Here is an 11,405-nt window from a genome sequence, read left to right on the forward strand (position 1 = left end):
GTAAGGACCGTCTCAGAAATGTATAGAACCTGTTCACCAAGTTTGGTGACGATCGGTCCGTTCATTCTTGAGATCTACTTGCGAACACAAACACATCGAGTGAAACCTATACACACCCCTATACCGGGGGTGTAAAAATCCTATTAGCTGTATGTCAGCGGCACAATGCAACCAGAACCAGCGTTTATGTGGAGTGATCGGGTGCTGGTCACTACCGCGAGCGTCACTACCGCGAGTACCACTACCGCGTCTCACACTAAAGTTGTGTTTCCGTACCCGCGATAGCGTTTTTCCAGCGGTGCGACGAAAATCAAGCACATAGAAAATGACCAGGAGTGTTTCCACACGCGCGACGCGTTAGCGGCGCGACAAGCGGCAAGCGACGCGATTTTTTTGAAAGGGTCCTGGAGCGATTTTTTCGCGTTGTCGCGCGGCAACGCGGGAGTTTACAGATTTTACCGCATGTTTAAAACGCAAGTACGGAAACACGTCACGCGTTTGCGCGCGTTTTCTTTTGTCGCTGCCGCTGTCGCGGGTACGGAAACAGAACTTACCGCGAGTACGACACTACCGCGAGTACGACACTACCGCGAGTATAACACTACCGCGTGTCACACTACCGCGAGTATAACATTACCGCGTGTCATTTTATGACTTCCATGGCTGAAGGCAAAGGTTGAAATGTTTCCTTGAAATATAAAACAAAAAGGCCTGGGCTCGTATTCTTGAAAAAGCTGCAAAATTGTGTCCTTTAAAGTCAAACTGTCGTTTAACTACCGTCCGGTATTTATTTTTACTGCCCAGTAATTATTTATTTTTCCCCGGTATTAATGTGTGTCTGGCGGAAGGTCGGCAGCTACCAGAATTGGTTATTTTTAGAATTGGAGATTCCTCATGCTTGCTCCTCTCTACAAACAATATTTGAACAAGATTTATTCTTGAAAAAGCTGCAACTCATATACTGGCCTGTAAAACTCAACTGCTAAGTGTTATTTTTGAAACACCGGTAAGTCCTTACCGGGTTGTCTCCGAGCTGTAAAGTTAGAGGACCCCTCCCCCTCCTGTAAAGTCGCTACCTGTCAGTAACTTCACCAACACTGTCCATTAAAACCGTCAAGTTCGAATAAATCTTGTTCAAATATTGTTTGTAGATTTATGTCCCTCATGGACACACATTGGTGTCATTTAAGCACCGATGCATTGCGGTCAAATACGAGCTTCTGCTCGCGAAAGATTTCAACCGATGCTCGATCATAACGGCGTGTTGCAAAAGCGTGCTTGCGTCTTGTTTAATGCATTACAGTGGCGAGCATTTGGTGTCTGATTCCGTAGCCGAACGGTTGTCGAATTCGCTTGATGCGCAATTGAGTCGAGTACGAATCGCCATCAGGCCTTACTTTTTTTTTTTTTTACTCTTTGTCGTTAATTTTGTTTGTTTTTGTTTATTTTCTTCGTGTTCATAAGAGTACGTTGTAATATCAAAATGGATTTAAAAAATTAATTTTAGGCGAGAATGAGTTTTTTTTAAAAATTGATGGTTAACATGATATTACCGTTAACTACCTTGTATACGCCCACCCACCCTATGTACCAGTTTTGCCCAAAAGTGTGGGGTGGGCGTTTACTAGGTACTATACCCTAGGCAGGAGCGGGTCCTTAGCTAGAAAAACTATATTTTGGTCATTTGTCATAGAAGTGTTCAAAGGATGCGTTATTGCACAAAACTCCTCCCCCCCACACACACACACACACACACACACACACACACACACACACTAACACACACACTAACACACAAAATCAACCTCTTCAGACATCACTTCCCGCCAAAGATGAAGCTTTGAAGATGAAGACCATTGTTGGAGCAGTCCGCGGTACAAGCCATCAACAACTGTACGACGAGTCAGGCTTTATTTCACTTTAAGAGAGGCGTAAACGTTCAAAATTGGTATTATTTCACAAGATTGTACACCGTAAGGTGCCAAACTACTTACTTGCGATATTGCCACCATTAATATCAACTAATAATCCGTATCGCCAGCGCAGACCTTTAGATAGGAAAGTTCCATCGTTTACACTGGGCGAAAAGTGGCGTTTTGTATCTTACAAAACTACTCAAAATCCCAACAAAACTTCAAGTTTCAATGGGTTTATCACATTTTGGTGTTCACGACAACGCCAGATTTTGATTGGATTTTGTTGAAGTTATCGCAGCGAAATTGCCTGGAATTTCAGCGCGTTTTGCGACGGTCAAAACATCATGTTAAACCATGTTACAGCATGTCTGTAACATGCAAAAATTCCAAGTTTTGATGGCATTAAAGCTTTGGTTTAACGCCAAGTAACATCATGTTATCGTAGACTTAACTTGCAAAACTGCTTGTTTTGGTGGTGTTACAGCTTGCTTGTAATGTGATTAACATCATGTTATCGTAGACTTAACTTGCAAAACTGCTTGTTTTGGTGGTGTTACAGCTTGCTTGTAATGTGATTAACATCATGTTATCGTAGACTTAACTTGCAAAACTGCTTGTTTTGGTGGTGTTACAGCTTGCTTGTAATGTGATTAACATCATGTTATTGCTGGTATAACATGCAAAACCCCATGTTATGTTGGTGTTAAAGCTTGCTCAAATGCCTATTAACTCCATGTTATGTTGGTGTTAAAGCTTGCTCAAATGCCTATTAACACCATTTTAGTTGGTGTAAGGCTTGATTATTAATGTAAAAACCATGTTATGACGTTCACATAATTGTTTTCCACTGGATGGAATTTTGTGGAAAAGAAAGCATGTTGTTTGGGAATTGTGTGCGGGTTTCATGCTTGGATATTGCACTATGCTGACTTGTCACAGGTCAATTTACATTTAACAATATTAGTTTTCAAATGCATCATCCTTCACACATTATGTAAACATCTTTAACATTAACACTTTGGTTGTAAAATGATTGCACTTTATTCAAACAGGACAAAAACAAAAATGCTGATTCACAATGTACAATAGCAAAGGACTATTTTGAGTGGAGACAGTGTTCATCCACACTATAGATGCCCTGTGAAAACATTGGCCATAGATATATGTGAATTACTTCCCTTGGGTATGAACATTTATGAATGATTAAATGGGTGAAAGAAGGCCACACAAAATGAAAATCAGTAAATAACAAAATCACTTCCCTTGTGAGTAAGAACAGTCATACCATGTTCCAACTTTTTGCTAAAAATTCGCCCACAATGTGACCTTCAAAGTTAACAAGAAGAGCAAACGCTCGATCGAGTCACTTTCGCAGTTCTGAATATTATATGAGGCATCAGATGGACAGGAAGAAATTGCTATTCACAACACAATGAGTCACGTTCACATAAAATTTGAGCCCGGTCACTTTTATAGTTTCCGAGAAAAGCCCAACGTTAAGTTGTGTGTTGCCGAACAGAAAAGGCTAGTTATCTCCCTTGTTTTTCTGATAACGTTCGTAAAAGGCTACAGATGTAAATACTTTGATGTAAAGAATAATCCTACAAAGTTTCAATCACATCCGATGAACTTTGTCAAAGATATAAAATGTCTAATTTTTCCTTTGACGCTGACCTGTGACCTTGAAAAAGGTCAAAGGTCAACGAAACCATCGTTAAAGTGTAGAGGTCATTGGAGGTCACGACTAAACAAAATATGAGCCCGATCGCTTTGATAGTTTCCGAGAAAAGTCCAACGTTAAGGTGGTGTCTACGGCCGGCCGGCCGGCCGGCCGGACGGCCAGCCGGCCGGCCGGCCGGACGGCCGGCCGGACAGACCAACACTGACCGATTACATAGAGTCACTTTTTCTCAAGTGACTCAAAAAGGGGTAACTGAACTTCATGTTTGGATGTCATGGAGTCATGGAGTCCAACATGAAGAAATGTATAAGAACACAAGAATGTATGCATGACAAAGAACAAATGTTTATTTTTGAATGTTTTATGTATGTTATTATTACGGACACAAAAGCTCAGCAATGCAATTTCTCTTTTAGAGATTAATAAAGTTATTTTATTGTATTGTATTGTATTGTATGTCAGTAAATTTTGAAAGCCCTAGATTCATAAACATCTGAAAACTGCTCAACGTCTTTGCATCACGGCACATTAATAAAAGTAAGAGTTAGTAAGACTGGCCTAACTGCTATGGTGAGGCAGTAATAACTCGTTGATGAAGAATTATTTGAATTCTGAATTTCGAACAAACAAATACAGTGTCCTTCCAAACACCCTTTTCAGGCCTCCAAGAATAAAAAAAATAAGCTGGTCTTATAAAGGAGGAAATCTGCTTAATATCTAGGTAAATGTACAACAGGTTGTGAACAGAAAATCCAAAAATGTAAGGTCTGAAAAGCGGGGAAGTTTGAAAAGGGGGGAAGGGGGGGACCTAAAATGTGACGATCATAACAACCATAATTTATCTAACAAAGTTCATTCTGAAATCTTCTTCAGCGTTTGATTATGGAGAGACTAAATCCTCAGTTCAGATGTGGTCTTAACTCCTTGTCTCCCAGGTACACACAGTCACTATGTACATTGCATCTGTTATCATTCGGCACATATCTGCATCCTGCTTAGACTGTTAGCTTCAGTCGCTTCCTGTAACGTTGATCTAACGCCAGGATTCTAGCCTGTTGATACAGTTTCTACAATTCTGAGTGACCTGCTGCAGCACAGCTGGTCTCGGCTTAAAAAATCTTGGTCAACATAGATGGGGTACAAAGTGTTAAAATAAAGCGTCCTTCCAAAGTTGATGACAGGTCCCCAGAGTATTCACAAAATTATATGGTACTGGAACTGGAAGCCTTGCACGGCGACGAAAAAGATGTCCACGCCTACATGAAGAAGCATCCTTCACGGCTTCAGCGGAAACAGTCGGCTGGGGATGAGGACAGCACCTATGTAAAAAATATAGACAAGAACAAAATATATGTCAATGGGAAAACAAAGAAACAAGTAGAGAAGGACCTCCCCACCTTTACACAGTGAAAATGAAAAACACATGTGAATGTACTTATGTTTTAAATCTCCCCCCCCCCCCCCCCCCCCCAAATTAAGACCAATTATCCAAGATATTTTTCAGTCCTCAAAGGAGAATTTCACTGTTCTCACGGAACCCTGAAGAAAACTGAGCTGTGCTAATATATTACATAACTGCAAACATCCCTCAAATTCAATATTGCAAGCCACTATACATTTCTCATAAAGGCACTTCATGCTCACGTGTGAAAACTAACATAAGTTTACAAGTGTGTATCTACTTATAATAATAATAATAACGGGCATTTATAAAGCGCCTTATCAGAAGTTCAAAGCGCGTGACAACAATACGTGTATAAAAAATTCATACAATCACTGTCAGATTCAAACAACACATCATGCACATCTCACATCCCCAGACTCTATGCTAAGGCCAAAAAAAAAGAAGTCTGTTTACGGTATCCCGACCGACCCTATTTTTTTGCGCGACCCTAGACTTTTTTTTGGCATTTGGGGAAGAAAAACAAAAAATCAAAATTTTAAAACAAAGTTTGTTTTTTGGCAAAATAATTTGATGTTTTTTGGAGAAAAAAAAAATCCCGACCTACCGACCCTATTTTTTGGGCCGATGTTACCGTAAACAGACTATTTTTTTGTTTGGCCTAAGGAACTATCCGTAATGTTGTTGGAACAAGTGAGTTTTCAAATTGGACTTAAAAGATGAAATGTATGGAGAGTGACGTAATAGAAAGGGGAGTGAATTCCATAACTGAGGGCCATGATATGAAAACGTGCGGAAGCCATGAGCCTTGCGTTTAAAGCAACCTTGACGGAGAAGTCGAGCATCAGCAGAAGAATGAAGGGTGCGAGAGGGAGACCAGTTCCGAAAGATAGGCAGGTGCCGATTCAGAGATGATCTTGTAGCAGAAGCAGGCAGCTTTATACCTAATACGTTGAGACACAGGAAGCCAGTGAAGTTCTTTCATGAGAGGAGTGCTGCAGAGTGTTGTACTTTTTGCAAGGGTTGGAGAGTGGAGTCAGGGCAGCCTATGAGAAGGGATTTGCTGTAATCTAATCTACACAGAATGCAGGATGTAACGAGAGTTTTAGTGGCATCAACAGTCAGAAATGTTCTTGTGGAACCTATTCTTCTAGTTCTAATGTAGTACCTGTTTGTAGTGAACTCACCAGCAGGAGTATTGCATACATAATTACGCATTACTGAATTAAAGTAACTATTTTCAAAGCTTCTCGCTTACCTTGGAATAGTGTCAAGCAGCTTATGTTGTGTCTAGATCAGCAATCAGATCTTCACACTCAGCCTGCACTTGCTGAAAACTGGACATGCCTGTATCTCAATCAAGCTGTTGTTGCGGAGACAACGGAATCATGCTCAAGTCAGGTCCAACTGAAATAAAAGCATATTGTTAGCTGATAAATGATTTGATCAAGCAAAACCATGCGGTATTTTTTTAATAAAATATTTTGTATACCCCGCTAATGCAAAAATAATGTACTTATTTACTATCAGCATTAATTTTAGCTGGTCATTCAAACCAGAGCTTGTTCTAGAACTCCACAAGAACAACAATGGCAGTTGGCAATGGCACTGGCAGAATACAGATCAAAACAATATTAGTATTAGCCTCACCAAGGGTTGACTTCCCATCAAAATGAATGACGGACTGAATCAAACTTCAGAGACATTACAATTTTTCACAACGATTTTTTCAGCAAACAGCCATGTTTTAATACCTGTACAAATGTATCAGTGATATCACTATGAGTATGACAGTATGACAGTGTGGTAAGCTTACCGACGATTCGTTCAGTATAGTCTTTCTATGTAAGTAGTGGTCCAGTGAACGATACCTTCCGCCTGTGGTTCGAGACAGAGATTAAGTTGAAACTTAATTCGAGAAGCCAAACACTGACGAATACTTACGTATTTTGAGCAAAACCCACGCACGTCGACCACAAGTTGATGTCTGCTGGAGTACGTAATCATAACGTAGAGGACAACAGTTTCACTTGGCTGGCTTCGGTTATTCCCACCTGTATCTGTTCCTTGCTGTTCTCCAAGAGACACCATGGTGCAGCAAGCTGAAGGGTGTCCTGTCGTATTTCCTCGAAGTTGTAGTAGGCAACCAGGAGGTGGGGGGCGACTGACCTGCAGCAGAATTCAAATCAATTAGTCAAGTCACTATGACATATCTTTATTGTTATCGCCACACGACGGGCGCTGTGGCGGGGTGGTAAGACGTCGGCCTCGTAATCGGAAGGTCGAGGGTTCGAATCCCGGCTGCGGCCGCCTGGTGGGTTAAGAGTGGAGATTTTTCCGATCTCCCAGGTCAACTTGTGTGCAGACCTGCTAGTGACTTATCCCCCTTCGTGTGTACAGTAGTCCCTTCCATTTCCGGCCCTTTCGTGGGCGTGAACCTACCCGGAGCGGCCAGCTTTCCCATGACTAATGAGTTTTCCTTCTATAATTGACTCTTAATGGCCGTTAACCTGTCTGACGCGGTCAACGGTCACTGATTTTTGCCCTAAGGTGCCCCTCTTACTCGACAGGAGCGGCCACTTAACGGCCACTTGTCACTTTCGCGGGCGAGCGCCTGTGGTGTGTGTGTGTGTGTGTGTGTGTGTGTGTGTTGTGTGCACAGACGGCACAGCACGAGCAGACGACATGAATACTTACGCATGCGCAAACTGTAAATACAGACATGCGCATACATGTACATTTACGGCAGTCACTTCCGGATCGATCACAGCTGATGTGAGTTTGAAACACTTGTTTATCTGACACTCAAATACATATATAATAATCCAAACAACACACATAGAAACATACGAAACAATAGCTTAGCCAAGACGATCGAGTTAAACACGCAAATAATTAAGATGTATAAACGAAAGCAAAACTAACAGAGACAATGAATCGGCGGCTCGTGGATGATCGCTTTCTTTTCTTCATGAAAACTTGATCGTGTTTTTTGGGTTTTTTTTGGAGGAGGAGGGGGCCTGTAATGAACGGCCACCTGATATTTGCGGTCACCTTTGCAATGACTAATGGGTGACCGGATATGGCAGGTACTACTGTACACGCAACCACAAGACCAAGTGCGCACGGAAAAGATCCTGTAATCCATGTCAGAGTTCGGTGGGTTATGGAAACACGAAAATACCCAGCATGCTTCCTCCGAAAGCGGCGTGTGGCTGCCTAAATGGCGGGGTAAAAACGGTCATACACGTAAAAACACGAGTGTACATGGGAGTTTCAGCCCACGAACGCAGAAGAAGAAGTTATCGCCACACCAACCCTAAATTTTTCCTACCATACTGTATTTGTTATCCGAGAGAGAAAAAATCCATGTTGCAGACTCAACTGGAAAAATTCCCTTCTCCATCATCTAGTGGACAGAGCTCACATGATTTCAAACAAATCTTTTTTTAAAGTCACATACTTTGTGCGACAGTGTTAGTTTACTAGTATAACTGTAATTTATAAATAGCAAATTAAAAAATATCACTTATCAGATAATCAGCTAAATGCCTGGCAGATGACCCTCATTCAAAGTGAGTCGTGGCTAAACCATGAAACTAGAAAAACAGGTTATACCACAATATAAATCTCACACTGACAGCGGACAGAAACTGAGAAAACACCCAGTATACATACATGTACCGGTACTCACAAAAGAGTTACAAGTAGCATATTATCACTATCAGTATCACTAATAGCATACTATACTGGGCAAATAACAGCAATTTTTACTCACTGGGGGTTTCCTGGCTGGAGTCTTTGGTGTTTCTACTGACTTCTGTAGCACATGGTTGGTTGGCAGACTTCCTGGAATGAGTGCTCGCTTGCCTGTAGGCCCAGCAAAAAAACATGCAAAGAAAATGTTCAAAATGCTGAGTCGAAATTATAAGTTAAATTAACTAAACAGACCTATACATTTAGATCTATTGAAATAGAAACAAGAATTAGTAAAACACACTACTGCAAATCTGTCAAGAATGAACAAGACTGACTCAGTGACCGAGTAAAACAACAAAAGAAATCTAAGTTCTACTTCTAACCCAGAAGTTTACTAGAATATATTCAAAAACACATTATCACAAGAACAAAGAGTGGTTTTTTCCCCCATTACCTAATAATTATAGCTCAGAATTACGCCTTTGTCAATGTATGATTCAGAATACGATTGTGTTATTTTTTGTCTGCGAGCTGTAAAAGTACTAGTTACTACAAGTTCAGTACAAGTACTAAGCTTCATACTGATTGATTGATACTACTAGAGCTTCGTCACTTGAAGCATTACAAGCAAAACAACACAGCACAGACAATCAGATGAAAGCTTATTTTCGCTATATTACTAGTTTTTTTACGTACCGTATTTGAAGCATGTTTCTTTGAAATGTCGGGAACATCCTCGCATTCTTCGGGTTGAAAAGCTTGTCAGCACGGTTGATTTTGTGGAAGAGCAGCTCTCCATTCGGCATCCGCTTTTCCGTTTGGTATACCATGGAAAGTTATAAGCGTTGAAGATCTTAGTGAGCTCACGCTGCATCCAGGCATACAACAATTTGCACCGGGCATCTTGAAATCATGGTTCACTTCTCTGGCATCATCGAAAAATGGCGAAACGGAAGTGACTTTTTTCGGAATGCAGCTTTCTTCCGGTTGTCAGCACTTACCGCGAGCGCAGCGAGTTGATCCAGTCACAACTATGCGCCGGCATAGACCACTGATCTAACAAGAAAAATGTTCATTCAAAATGAACAGCGTCGATGCAATGTCCACCAAAGATTTATTTTGGGAAGTGTTAAAGGTTAGGGTCAAAAGTTAATGAATTGCATGTTGTGCTGGATATATATAAATGGTTTATTTCAGTCAATGCTTGCCATAATTGATCAAACAGCCACAAGAAAAAAAAACTTTTTAATTAAAAAATAGAGCTTGTTTGAAACAGGTAGAAAGGAAGAGTTGATATTGCAATATCTGTACGTGGGAATGTGGTGAAAAAGAGTGCTAAAAGTAGTAAGTCAGTCTCAGATCCATTTCAAATATTTATTGCAGAAAAACAAAATACAAATTACAAAAAAACACAGAACCATTACCAGGTGTCATAGGAATGTTTGAAAACAATAGTTTTAATTTTACACTGTAAATACAGGAATCAGAATTAAACACCTCAAACTGATTGGCACATGCATAATGAATCACCTGGAATTGCAACAGGGAGATACTGAAGTAATTGGAAACAAACATCTGAAATTGACAGAGAAACAATTGAAAATATAGTACCAGTTGACATGAGCGTACAATATTTTAATGGAAGTGCAATTTTAGCACGAAGCATCCGCAGGAGGATGCACTAACAATTACATAGTGCCACAAAATGTGTACGGACATTTCACAACCGTGCATTATTAGCACAGAACACATACATGGGGGCGCACAAAACATTATTGTGACAATAATTTACACGAAACATTTCACAGTACATTTTTATGCATGGTGCATCTACTACAGGAGGGTGCTCCAACAATGATGCATAGTGCCAACATTTAGCGCAAACTTTTGACAAAAGTGCATTATTACCACAAAGCGCATACAGCGATTATATAGTAGCAAGTTGCACTAAACATTTGAACAAAATGCATTTTGTTCAAATGTTAACAGCACAGCACCAAGTTTTGCATAAGTGCACAACAGCACTGACCATTTCACAAAAGTGCATATAACAGCTGTGACAATTTTACAAAAGTGCATTGACCATTTCAGGCAGATGGCTAACATGCAGATTTCGCTTTGTCTGTCTTTCTTTGAAAAGTAGGCATGTTCAAGATCGATGAAGTCATGAGCAATTGGGTTAGATGACAGAAAAGATTCAAAAACGTCAGATTCAGTTAGATGACAGAAAAGATTCAAAAACGTCAGATTCAGTGTTTTGGGCACTGTTGAACAGGAACATTCTCTCCTGTTCAACAAATGTGGGTTCAATTCAAAAGCAACATTGTCACAGATAGGCTAGTGTTACATTTCTGTAAGTTTCAAAAACATCTTCCATGTGTTGGTTACTGTTGAACAGAGGCATATTTTCCTGTTCAAAAAAGTCTGACACAAATTTTCGTAGTTGTGGGTTAAGGTTCGATCTATACCGTCATTCAAACGAATCGTAGAACCGTCATTGTCACAGACAGTGTTACATTTCTGTTTTACATTCAAACGAGTCGTAGAAGTAGTAGTAGATTTGCGTTTGGTTGTTTTTATATTTAGTCAAGTTTTGACTAAATATTTTAACATCGAGGGGGAATCGAAACGAGGGTCGTGGTGTATGTGCGTGCGTGTGTGTGTGTGTGCGTGTGTGTGTGTGTGTGTGTGTGTAGAGCGATTCAGA

The 11,405-nt window shown here is 40.5% G+C and overlaps 1 protein-coding gene across 2 annotated transcripts; it reads right to left on the reverse strand.

Moving 5' to 3' along the window:
- Positions 1–2,933: 2,933 nt before the first annotated feature.
- On the reverse strand, positions 2,934–9,938 carry LOC138952871 (uncharacterized). Of its 2 annotated transcripts, none has more exons than XM_070324618.1 (5): positions 9,395–9,938; positions 8,778–8,869; positions 7,054–7,168; positions 6,258–6,406; positions 2,934–4,916 (listed from the first exon to the last, which is right to left on the reverse strand). In XM_070324618.1, exons 1-4 carry the CDS (start codon positions 9,570–9,572, stop codon positions 6,354–6,356), a joined length of 438 nt encoding a protein of 145 aa, XP_070180719.1. In that variant the 5' UTR covers positions 9,573–9,938; the 3' UTR covers positions 2,934–4,916; positions 6,258–6,353. The 2 variants fall into 2 exon arrangements, with proteins under 2 accessions (XP_070180719.1, XP_070180718.1); XM_070324617.1 differs by having other exon boundaries at positions 6,944–7,168; positions 9,395–9,928.
- Positions 9,939–11,405: the final 1,467 nt, after the last annotated feature.

This window comes from Littorina saxatilis, linkage group LG17 (assembly GCF_037325665.1).
Source record: "Littorina saxatilis isolate snail1 linkage group LG17, US_GU_Lsax_2.0, whole genome shotgun sequence".
NCBI lineage: Eukaryota > Metazoa > Mollusca > Gastropoda > Littorinimorpha > Littorinidae > Littorina > Littorina saxatilis.